General features: G+C 38.2%; 1 protein-coding gene across 1 annotated transcript in view; it reads left to right on the forward strand.

Annotated features, from left to right (window-relative positions):
- Nucleotides 1-12,838, forward strand: part of UBE2E2 (ubiquitin conjugating enzyme E2 E2) — a 370,335-nt gene extending 357,497 nt beyond the window's left edge. The window contains exon 6 of the mRNA XM_032860953.1: nucleotides 11,969-12,838. Coding sequence (XP_032716844.1) covers nucleotides 11,969-12,066 — 98 coding nt within the window. The 3' untranslated portion in view covers nucleotides 12,067-12,838. The remainder of the gene's footprint in view (nucleotides 1-11,968) is intronic.
- The last annotated feature ends 355 nt before the right edge of the window (nucleotides 12,839-13,193 follow it).

Below are 13,193 nucleotides of genomic sequence, written 5' to 3' on the forward strand. Positions count from 1 at the left end.
CCAGCACTTTATACTTAGCACAAAGTGTTTTATCATGAATTATTCTTTAGGGGTAATGATTTCACAGTAATCTATGTTATAGTGTTCTCTTGCATTAATATCTCCTTCTTTTGAAAACATATTTCCTTCAGAAACTATAAAAACTAAATAGGAAGGGAAACATTAGAACAGCCCCTATTGAAGAAAAAAACTATGATTAAAATATTGAAAAATCAATATATAAAAACAATCTGGGACATCAGACAAGTTATTGGCAAAAGTGCATCTTTATGCATAGTTAACCTTGCCACTGGGGTTTTCATGGAAGGATGGGTATGGTGAAGGAAGCAAAGTTGGATAGGAATAGAAAGTTTTGAAAGAGGGACCTTGCAGAACCAGTTTGTGCCTTTAAAGACTAAAGTTTAGTTCATCTGAGAGTGGAGAGACTGAAGACAGACGTTCAAGAACATATTTTGATGGTCCAGGTAAGAGATGACAGAGGCCATGAAGAGAAAGAGGGGTGGAAGGGCCAAGAGATATTTGGGAATCAGAGTCCCCAGCACTTGGTTTCCTAGCCACTGTGACAGCATCACTAATGAATATGTGAACTTGACTATACCTGGTTTCCCAAAGATTTCTAAGCCAATTTTGGTGAACAAGAAGGATGCATTCTAAGACCAGTGAATGTTATTTAGTTGGTTTATGGTAGCCAGTGGTTTACCAGACAAATGGAAAATAATTTACCACTTATGATATATTAGAATTTGTTTGGACATGGTTCTTTACCTATGTTAGAAGGATACAATAAGAGTTTGAGTCCTAGAAATAGACCTGCCCATTTGGCTGAAGCAGAAGTAGGAGAGAACATGTTGCCCAAGGGATTAAAACAACAACAGTTTCAAGTTCAGGCAAGTTATCAATAAAACAGGAAACTCCTGAATACAGACTAACTATAAGAATCTTTATGAATTATAAGAATTGAAACTTCAAGGACTAAGAAAAGGAGATAAGGAAGCCTGAAGAAAACAAGAGAACCATTATAAGAAATAGATCATATTGCCTGTTCTAGACTCAAAGCAAAGATAACTAAATATTAAAACACACACACACACACAAATGACATGAGGGCTGCCCATATTGTCTCAAGTCAGCAACTTGGAGAGCTGCTGATCATCTAGGTATAAAAATGTCATTTAGGCTTAAGCATGAGAAGGAAGATGCCAGGAACTTGATGCCATTTATATACCAAATTTCTTCCTTATCATTAGGTCTGATTACCCATTAATTCACTTATTAAATATTTATTGACTGATCCTCCACAGTGCCCCACAGTGCCCCAGACACTGCTGGTTTTGTGGTAGAAGACTGAGAAAGAAAAACTGCCTATCCACACTGAGAGAGGGGAGTTGGCAAGCACAGTGAGAGACAGAGGTAATGGTTGGGTTCTAACTTTAGCAGAGAATTCAACAACATCCCTTTTGGAGGAGAAGATAAGAGCAGCCTCAGCCCAAATCAAAGCTTACACCCTCAGTGTCATTCCTCAGCAGGGACAACATCCATATGGCTGCCTCAACTACAAATTTCCGGCACTCGAAGGCAAGCAGGATGATCTGGTAAACTGAAACCCCTGAGATTCTTGTCCAGCTCTGAATCTGAGCTGGGTTATTTATATCCCTGGACTCAAGTCCAGATTCCCAGATGCAATGGAGACCATGGACATGTGTGATAGTATCTAGGGCAAGATTGCAGTACTCACACTCACTCTGAAAGCCATGTCCTGTCCCACTCTCAGCTACTGAATAATGTAAACAGAAAAGACAGTTTGAGGGAAAAATTGATCAGTTAGAATACATGTTTGTAGTGAGTGGACTACATTTAGGACTATGGAATAAAAACATATCTTTTTATTTTAAAGAAAAGATGTGCATCGCAAACAAGTTTCACTAGATTATTATTGTCATTTTTACTTCCATCAGGGTTAGAAGTAGAAGACAGGATCAGGATAATCTTCAGTCTCTCACAGCCAGAGACTATGAGAAAAATACTCAAAAGTAATTTGTTTTCCATGCTTGGTGGGGAAGAATATGTATTTTTGAATAACTGGATACCTGACTTGGTTGGTTGAGCATCCAACTCTTGCTTTCAACTCATGTCATGATCTCAGGGTCCTGGGATCAAGACCCGTATCAGGCTCCCTGCTCAGCGAGGAGTCTTGTCTCCCTTCCTTCTGCCCCACCTTCACGTCTGCTCACACATGCTCAAGCTCTCTTTCTCTCTCTCTCAAATAAATAAATCTTTTTTAAAAAATAACTGGGTGGCTCAGTCACTGGGCATCTGCCTTCGGCTCAGGTCATGATCCCATGATCTTGTCGGATCAAGCCCTTTATCAGGCTCCCTGCTCGGCGGGAAGCCGGCTTTACCTCTCCCATTCCCCCTCCTTGTGTTTCTGTTGCTCTCGCTGTCTCTCTCTGTCAAGTAAATAAGTAAGTAAAATCTTTAAAAAAAAAAAAAAAACTGGATACCTGGTACATATATAGCCAATAAGCTATTCTCTCCTTGAAATCTACCATCCTCAGATAATAACAAATGTTGATGAGGATGTGGAGAATTGGAACCCTGACACATTGCTAGAAGGGATGTACAATGATGCAATCTCTTTGGATAGCACTTTGGCAGTTCCTGTAATGGTTACACGTAGGGTTACCATCTAACCAAGCTGTTCCATACTTAGGTATATATCAAGAGGAAGGAAAACATTTTCAAGCAAAACTTGTACACAAATGTTCATAGTAGTTTTATTTATAATAGCCAAAAGTGCAAATATCCCACATGTCAATCAACTAATGAATGGATAAATATAATGTGGTCTTTTCATACAATAGAATATTATTTGACCATAAAAATGAATGAGGTCTGATGTATGCTACATGGATGAACCTCAAAAATGTTATGTCTTGTGAAAGAAGCCAATCACAGAAGATTCCATGTGTATGATTCTATTTCTATGAAATGTCCAGAACAGACAAATATATAGGTAGAGACAGAAAGTAGCTTACTAGGAGATTTGGGGAGATGAGGAGTAAACCACCAGTGGGTACAAGGTTTCTTTTCAGGTGATGAAAATAATTCTAAAATGGATTGTAATAGTTGCATAAATGTGAATGTACTAAAAGCCATTGAAGTGTACACTTTAACTGGGTAAACTATATGAATTACATCTCAGTGAAGCTGCTTTTTTTAAAAAACCCAACTTTAACATCATGGCTTCTTTGACTCTTTCCTGCTTGTTGCAGCAACAGCTCTTTACAATGGTATTCTGGGGAAAGCAGTGTGTGAGTCTCTGGTGTCTTAAACAAGTGCTCTACTGTAAGGATATTTTCTTAGAGTTCATTAGAAATTATTGCTTAACTAAGCCTGGAATTGTAACCCAATCACTTCTCAGTAGGAATGCACCATCTGTGCCATTCTTTAGAGGAGTCTATTCTAATAAAACACTTTATATTTCACACATTGATTTAATGTACATAGCACTGCTATGTAGACATACAGGATGAGGTTTTAAATTTTTAAAGATATTTTATCAACAGTATACGTTAGATTATAACCAGTATATTTTGTACTGTTTATTGAACAGTCTCAATTCAGTAGGTATTAATATGGAATGGTTTTAATTTTCTCCCATCACTGCCTTAGGCCGTGTTTTGTTGAATCTTGCTTTTCAATTCTTTAATAATACTTAGCAGCTCTCATAGCATCCAGGTCACTTTCAGTTATCAGAAGGTGAATCTGGTCCATTTTTAAACTCCCCTCCCATACCTGATTTAAATTCAGTTTCCTCCTCCATTCCCATCAGGGTGGATGGAACATGGTCTGGCTCTCAGATAGTGCCTTCTTCTCCCTTTTCAAGGCCTAACTCCTAAGCAGTTGGGGGCTTGGTAATGAATGAAAACAGTTTTTCCTAATTTCCCGTGATTATTATTTTCCCTGCTTCTATAGCCATCCTATAGTTGCAACTGACAAATGAGTGTCGTTCTAACATGAATGTTGGATGATATTTTCATTTAAGAATTAAGACAAAAATGAAATTAAGAAGGATGTTGGAATTTCACTTGTTAATGTCCTGAACAACTTCTTTGCTGAATTAGTTTCAAAAACTGGAAGAATATATCCTCCAGTTTTTATGCTATTCATAATGTAAGGACTCTGGACATGCTACACTTTCTGGTTTAATCTGCATTAGTAGCATTTTATCCATCACTTTCTTAGCTCCAGACAATCAACAAAACAGTAAACCCAAGTGGTAAATTGTAGCATTTGCCAACTTCGGAGTACATGCCTGACCTTAAACTGATAGCACATGATTTTTTGGCACCATATGGGTAGAGTAGGCATAAAAAAATTTATGAGAATAATAATCATAATAATAAAATAATTAAGAAATGAGTTTTAAGTATTACCCTTGTTTATAAATTATTTATTTAATTGTAACTTTAATTTTAAATAATGGCTGTGTTTAAATTCCTAGAAATTTAAAAATTGGTTGCAAGCTGGTTCCAGATAGCATTCTCCTAAGAGCCTCTTATTTTACTGGGGTCCCCTCCTTTGGGAAGCTGCCTTCTTGATAGACAGCAGGGATGAGACAGCAGGGACAGTTTAGACCACTTCCTTGGTGCTCCCTCTCTATAATGAGATAGACAAGGGCAAATCACCTCATACCCGGTTTAAATCTCTGGCCAGGGATGACACTCCAGTCTGCTTCTTGCAGACCCCCCCAGTCTTTACTTGGTGGGTCTCTTGGTATCCTTCTTGCATGGCTTGGAGAGAGAAAAGCCATCTTCTCCCCCTTTTTATGGTGCTGAGGAGGAGGGACACAGAGATGCTCCACTACCACACACCACACTCCCAAGGTAGTAGCTCAGTATTCCCACAAACCTTCTTTCTCTTCTTTCCCGTATCTTGTGATGGGTACTTGGGGTTGTCAGAGCCAGCTCATCTTCTCTAAATAAGTCCTATGGAAGGTATTGATGGTCTCTCTAGAATTTAGGATACTTAGTACCTCTTTTACCATCACTAGATATTAATTCTGGAGTAATAGCATATCTTGCTAGACTTGTATGCAGTTCTGTTTAGCATTTTCAAATTTAAATCTAGTTTGGTAATATCCACCATTTGGTTTAAATCACAGATATGATAATTTTCCTCCTCAATCACTTTGAGTCTCTCACACACACGCGCACACACACACACGTGTTTTCTCAGGGTACTTAACAATCTTTCTGGTTTGGGCTAGGCTATAATTAGTAGTCTGGTTCCCCCACATTCCAGAATACAAAAACCTTAACTCTGTCCTACTCACTTGATTTTTAATTAGTAGACCCAGAGGAATTGAGATATTCCTAAATCTTGATAACACTCTTCAAAAGAAACATAAGATTCCTATACCCGTGGTGTGGAATAGCTTTAAATCCTCGTAGTCTTAACCTCATCAAGATTAGGATTCTTCAAATAAAATTTTAGTGAAGGAAAAAAGAGGAAAGGGTAGGAAGTTACCCTACCAGATATGAAAACATGCTATAAAAGTATAGTGAGAAAAAGCAGGAGGAACAAATAAAGCAAAAGGCAAATTAATCTGTTGAAAGAACATCAGTGCAGAATGCAATCCAGATATGTATAGAAATTTTGTGTATGATAAATCTAGCTTTGCACGTAAAAGTTACTATATGTAAATGGGATACTTCTAAAATACCAGGGTGGATGAAGAGGGCCTTTAAAGGAAGATAGACTTATTAAAAATTTTAGTCTTATGTATGGCAAGGGGCATTGTAATCTGGGTTAAAGGACAAATGGTACACTGAGTGAAAGTATTTCATCCACGTATAATGGATAAATAGTGTTATTCTTAGAGATGCACCAAGTTTATTTTGGCTGAATACTGAACAGCCAGTGTTAAAATCAATGAGCAGCCTAAGGCAAGGCTGATTATTCCTATCATAAAATGATCCTTTTAGATACAACAGTAAATATGAAACTTTATTTTAAGAATGTAAGTAATAGGGGCGCCTGGGTGGCTCAGTGGGTTAAGCCTCTGCCTTCGGCTCAGGTCATGATCTCAGAGTCCTGGGATCGAACCCCGCACCAGGCTCTCGGCAGGGAGCCTGCTTCCCCCTCTCTCTCTGCCTGCCTCTCTGTCTACTTGTGATCTCTCTCTCTCTCTCTCTCTGTCAAATAAATAAAATAAAATCTTTTTTTAAAAAAAGAATGTAAGTAATATTATAATTTTATTATTAAAAATTCAGGATGTTTAAATTTAAAGTTTGTCATTATGATGTAGTAATACAATTTCTCAGCACTGCCAGCTCCTAGATGGGTCCTCTGTATATTTGCAATACTTAAATGGATGTTTCACTTGATGAAAAGCATGAATTGGGAGGGGAGGCTTATTTATGCCAGTGTAAGTTGCTGGTAATGGAGATTTTGCTGTCGAATCGGTGAACTTTCCTTTTCCTCTATCTATTACAAAAAGGTAAACTTACCTTCTCAGCTCCCAGACTTGGAGATTTGGCTGGCGGTGGCAGTGCGTGTCACTGAAGTGCTCCCATGAACTGAAGCTGTGTGCAATGCTTGAAGGAAACACTTCCTAAGTATTTAAGAAACAAACATAAGGTTTTTTCCCCTCACATTTTAATTTCTATTATTTGTACATCGCTTGCTGGTTCCCACAATCACCGGATGTGCTACTTTCCCAGCAGCCACTGGTTGTTACCTATCCCGTCAGTATCATTTTATGCAGTGGACAATGCTAAGACCGATTTTGTTCCAGCAGCTTTTTCACATGTGGTAGCTGCTCTTCCATCTCACTTTGAACATTTGTTTGAATATCTGAGAAAGCAGTTGCAGATTATTCCCTTGTATATCATAGTGTTTATCTTTGGCTGAAAGAGATTTTCAGTCCCAAGTGACATCCATAATGTTTACTGAGACTTTTGAAACCAGTATTCAGATAGTAGCATTGAGTGCAAATGATGGTATCATGCCTATTAAATATGATGATAACTTGCATGATCTTTGATCTCCACAAGTCCAGTAAAGCTGGAAATGACATCAAAGGAGGCGTCTGTCTGTTCAGTCTTCCATAGACTAAAGCAGATTTTGGCTGAATACTGAGGCCAAAGCTAAACTTTAGTGCATGCTTGATACTTATAATGTATAAAGTGTTCCTTCATATTGGTAGGGGAAAATAGACAAAAGATGTGAACAAACAAATCACAGAGAAAGAAGTAAAAACAGTAAACAAATAGAAAATGTTAAACCTTAGTAAGACATCAAGTTAAATGCAGTTACAACAATGACAAGTTTTTTTTTTTGTTAACCTAATAAAATTAAAATGATACGTAATGCAGTGTTGCTGAGAATGCTTAGAAATGGGGTAAATTGTACATCCTTTGAGTGACAGCAGTTTGGCAGTATTTACTGAAGTTTATAATATGCGTTCTCTGGTCTGGCACTGTTACTTAGAGGAATCTGCCCTCCAGAAGTACTTACCCATGTGCTCAAAGACTTACACAAGACTGTAATACTAGTTGTAATAAAAAATCAGATCAAATCTACGTGTGCATCAGGAGAAGAATGTCAGACTTCTGAATAATCACAAAGGAATGCCCTGTGATTATTGAATACAATGAGCTAGGTCTGTTTGTACTGCCTCAGAAATGCAATTGCGGTGTATTGTTACTGAGGAATATGCAAGTTGCAGGATGTTTTTTATGTGCTTTCTATTTGATTTAAACATACATAAAGAAAAAAGTATGGAGGGTTGAGTATCAAACCGTTAACAGTGGTTACCTTGGGATGGAGGAAATTAGAGGGAAGAAGGTAATGTTTTTTACATCGTACATACTTCTTTATTATTTGAGTTTATTATGATGAGCATTGGTTACTCTTTTGTTTTATAAAAGATTTAAAGAAAACTAAGCTAGACCAAACCACCAATGAAAAATTCTGTGAGGGACAAAACTCATCACAAGGCAGACACACAGAAAACCTCCAGTGACTTGATGGGTTGTTAAAAGAATAGTGTTCATTGCAGGTATAACAGAACAGCTGGCAAAGCACTCATTTATAGCCTTGAAGAATTCAAAAAATGGCAAAATGCACAGCAAAAATTTCAATAACAAAATAATTTTTTAAAAAATAACTGGAGAAAAGTGAAAGAAAGCCATCACAGTCACTATCAGGTCCCTTTCTCTGACTTGCTGATAATTCAGGTCTAGAGAAGAAACTTCTGTGATGAACCAACTTGTAATGCCAGTGCTACACAGGGACACATGCCATATGGAGTAGCTGCTATTTATGGCTGCTATTTTGTGTGTGTTCCTTCCTTACTTGTCTTATTTTCTTCTATCCATACTTACATCCACGCAATAAATGGAGTTAACAAGAGGGAAACAGAGTGACAGGCAGAGTCCCATGAGGCAGGATTTATTTAATTCTTAGAGCATTCTAGGGAGTATTGTCACCATTTTGTAGTTGGGGAAACTGAGGCATAGAGAAGTTAAGTAATTTGCCCAAGGTGACCGGCAGAACTAAGATACACACCCATGCCATATGTATCCAAACCTCATGCCCTTGTCCACTATTCTGCACTATTTTTTTGCTTATGGTTTTTTTAAGAATATTTATGTTTTCTTAAGGAAATCCAGGGGTGCCTGGGTGGCTCAGTTGGTTAAGCATCTGCCTTCGGGTCAGGTCATGATCCCAGGGTCATGCCCCATGGAGAGCTCCTGACTGAGCAGAGAGTCTGCTTCTCTCTTTCCCTCTGCCCCTCCCCCTGTTTGTGCATGCTCCCTGGCTCACTCTCTCTCAAATAAATAAATAAAAATCTTTTTTAGAAAGGGAGAGGGGAGGGGGAATCCAACTTTTTTCCATGTAATTTTCCTCTATCACCTACCAACCAAGATAGAATGTTCTTTGATCTTGCAAATAGAATCACTCAGCAGTTCAGTAGTCTGCCTGTCTTTTCCACGCCCTTCTTGCCATACAGCTGCTGCTTATCCCATTTAGTATTGATTCCTGTCTCCCACCTTTTCTGGACAAGCTTTACGCCATTTGGCTTCCAGAGTATCCAGTGTAGCCCCAGCCAGGAAAGAGGTGAGCCTGGAGATGAAGTTGCAGGAGTTGTCTGAGCCTTTCTCTTCCAGAATTAAAGGTGCACAGACCACCGATCTCAAAAAAAAAAAAAGAGAGAGAGCGAGATCAGAGTACTCAGTATGATCACCTTTTCCTCACTTGCAAATAATCATGATGGTTATTCAGTCAACAAGCACTTACTAAACAGCTTCTCTTTGCACCTGGAGCTGTGTAGGGAGGCAGAGGTGAGACAAGGAAGTAGAGAGGAGGGAAAAGGAAGATGTGCTGCCCCTTGTCAAAGGTCTTTCAGTCATGGGGCGCCTGGGTGGCTCAGTGGGTTAAGCGTCTGCCTTCAGCTCAGGTCATGATCTCAGGGTCCTGGGATCCATCGGGCTCTCTGCTCAGCGGGGAGCCTGCTTCCTCCTCTCTCTCTGCTTGCATCTCTGCCTACTTGTGATCTCTGTCGAATAAATAAATAAAATCTTTAAAAGGGGAGGGGGGGTCTTTCAGTCTTAGACTTTCATTCCGGCTAGTATTTCATAGCTAGTATGATGTCAACAAAAGTGACATTTTTATTAAACAGGTGAGGTGATGTGGTTTTGAGGTTTAGTTAATGAAGAGCATTATTTACCAACTCGCACTCCTCTGATTTTCCATTGCCCATGCTGTAAATCCTGTTCCTCAGCCTCAGGGAACCTCTAATACATGCAGCATTGGTATTTGGGAGAATGAACTTCTTAAAATCATCTAACCCTCTGCTGTAAACATAAACACGCTCCTCTTTTCAAAAATTCAAATAATTGCTGAGAACAAGGAAAAAAATGTAGAAGACTTAAATTTTAATTATCCACTGGTAAATTTTGTGGGTTTTCTTTAGTATAAAGAGGAGGAAGACTGATAGAGGATAATGTCAAAGATTGATGAGGATTTGGGAAAGTAGAAACCCAAAGTGATGGGAATTTTTTCCTTCTTTTTTTAGAAAGGAATTGTTAGAGAAATAAGCAAGTAATGTATGTTTAGAGACTGTTATTACATCCCTGTCATAACTGTATCCATGAAATATGAAACCTGTGTAAGGAGATTCATCTGTACTTAGGTTTGTAATTATAAATACATACAAAATTATAAATACTACAAAAAGAGTGTGTAATTCACTGTGATAGTCATTTGCTACATATATATTGCATAGTTTGTGTTTTGTTTTTAATTTTTTTTTTTTTTTGCTTTCCTTTTTTTTTTTTTTTTTAAAGATTGATGGATTTGAGAGAGAGCGTGAGCCAGGGGGTGGGGCAGAGGGAGAGAAAATCATCAAGCAGACTCCCTACTGAGCATGGAGCCCAATGCAGGACTTGATCCCAGGACCCTGAGATCATAACCTGAGCTGAATTTGAGAGCTGGCCACTCAACTGACTGAGCCACCCAGGCACCCCTCTGCTATATAGTTTTTATTCACTACCCTATAATCTTAATTTTCTATTCAGAAAAACATTTTAGCACTGAGAACTACTTGGTTAATAACATGTGATTTTTAAATTCCTTCATTTCATTCTTTTATGTTATTCATATATACTTTAAAAAAAAATTTCACGCTTGCATAAATTTGTGCAAGTGTATGCACAGTAATGTTGCTCACAGCACTGTTTATAAAGCCAAAAATTGGAAAGAACCCAAATGCCTGTAAACAAGAAGTTGGCTATTCAGGTTAATATTAAAAATGATGAAGTAGATTTTTAATTATTGATATAAAAAGTTACTTACTATATAGTGAGTTTTTAACATTATAAAAGCAGATTATAAATAATAACCTTTTTTTTAATTGTGTGTGTAGAGAAGTCCAGGAAGATTTATAAAGCAACTGTTAACAATAATTCTCTGAGTAACTTTGCAGATGGTAATCACTTACAGTTCTCCGTCTTGTGTATTGTTTGAGGCAGTTTTTATTGTTAATATTGCATTTATAGTTAGCATGTATAATTTTACAGGTAAAAAATATTCTTTTTAAAATCAAACTTGGAAAGATAAAAGGAACTCTGAAAGAAATCTAATCTTAATTGTTTAAGCATACTAAAAAATTTTGCACAATACATTTTAATTTTAATCAGTGCTCTAACTTGTTTTGAGATTTTCCCCCTTCTTCCCCTACCGAAATAATAAGACTTGATTGTAACACCTTTTCCCATCCACAGCGTCCTGTTCCCTATCCTTCATCTGTCCCCTTCTTCCTCCTTTGAGCTGGAATGACAGGCCTGTCTTGCTCCCCATCTGCCTACACTGTTAGAATACAGTTTGAGGCAGAGCATGAACGTCACTGGTCATTCTGACATTAAGCCTGTCCTTTACCTTTACCTTTACCTTTACCATCTTAGAAAGCACAGATGGATGTTTAGTGCATTTCCCTAATAGAGATTCTGTTCAGTTAAACACCTGTCTTGAGTGACATAGACTCCAGCTCTTAAAGATATTTATGTTTTACTCAAACTTTTGCATTCTAGACTGCCAAAAATTAGAATAAGATTATTTTTTTTCCAAGGGTGGAGAAATGTGACTCAGACCTCTCTTTGGCCCTTTAAACTCTAAAGTCATTACTTAATCTGAACTGAAAGACCACATTTTTTAAGTATCTTAGCCAATTTTCAGGCATTTGGTGTTACTAGTTTAAATCCTCTTGAACCTGTTTCTGTGATGGTTTCAGTTTCAACAGGTCTTTGCTAAAGTGACATTGTTCCAGGTTAGAACAGCAGCTTCCTACCACCTCCACATCTCCTCCTTGATCTTGGGCTATTTCCAGACACTCCTTTTCCCCTACTGTGAAAGAGGAAGTGCCGCTGGTATTTACTGACTCCTGACTCTGCTTCCCTTCCAGCTGACCCTCTGGTGGGCAGCATTGCCACACAGTACATGACCAACAGAGCAGAGCACGACCGGATGGCCAGACAGTGGACCAAGCGGTATGCCACATAGGGGCCTGCTGCTTGCTGCCCCCGCCGGACCTGTGCAAGCACATTCACCAAGTGCATCAATAGCCCTACCCAACCCCCCACCCTGACCTCGGTTCTTATTTTCTTATTTTTATTAAATTTTGAACCTTTTTCTGATGGTATGTCATCCATACCCCACTCCCTTTTCCCTCCCTCCTCTTCCTCCTTTTCCTTCTCTTTTCCCTCTACCCACCCCTCCCCCTTCTCAATTTATTCCCTTTTTTGATTTCTGTTAACTTGAAAGATTTGGGGTTTTTTTTCCCACCTCAACATGGATGGGAATTTTGTTTTCAGTGCAAACAATGTTGGATCTGTAATAGTAAGAGCTTTCTTACAAAGCTTTGTATTACTGTGTGGTTTTGTTTTTTGTTGTTGTTTGTTTTATTTTTATTTTTTTCCTTTCATGTGATCTTTGGGAAAACACGAATTCAGAATTATATCTCATTTCTACTTAAATGTAGTGCTTAGGGTTAATTTTTTGTACTGAAGTCTTTATTGGTGGGTGCATGCTACTGGGAACAAGTTTTTTGTACAAAAGCTTCAATCAGAATCACTGTGCATTACTGAGACTCTGTTTATCACTAGCCTTCTGTCCCCCACACAGAAGACTGTTGGATTGAACAAAATAATATGTATTTTGATTTACTTAAAGTGCTTGTAAATTTCTTAGGGACCTGCCACTTTTGACTGTGGATCAGTTGATGTACACTTGTATTATTAAAGCACTCAATAAATCACTGTGGCTGGTAAATGCACTTCTGGTAGCCCAGCGTTTGCTTTGTATCCTGGTGACCAGCATAGCCCTTCATGCAGCAAGGCTTGTCTAATTCAATTAAGATTCAAGTGTATTTTTCATCTGAAACCTCTAGTATTTCTTTGTAGCTGAGTTGCTTAGCATGTGGAATTTCTCCAGCTGTCAAAAACCCGATGATTTTACAGTTGTTTCAGATCACAGTCACTTTACGTATTAGCTGGACGTTACTTTCTCATAGACATGCTTTCTGTTACAGCCTTCTTTACTCAACAATTAAAATATGAGACTCCAAAAATAGCTTCTAGTGAAAGTGAAGTCTGAGCTGAGCTATCATTGCGTTTCACCACTTGAATTTA

The sequence above is a fragment of the Lontra canadensis genome, unplaced genomic scaffold (genome assembly GCF_010015895.1).
Source record: "Lontra canadensis isolate GAN:19392208 unplaced genomic scaffold, GSC_riverotter_1.0 scaffold20, whole genome shotgun sequence".
Classification (NCBI taxonomy): domain Eukaryota; kingdom Metazoa; phylum Chordata; class Mammalia; order Carnivora; family Mustelidae; genus Lontra; species Lontra canadensis.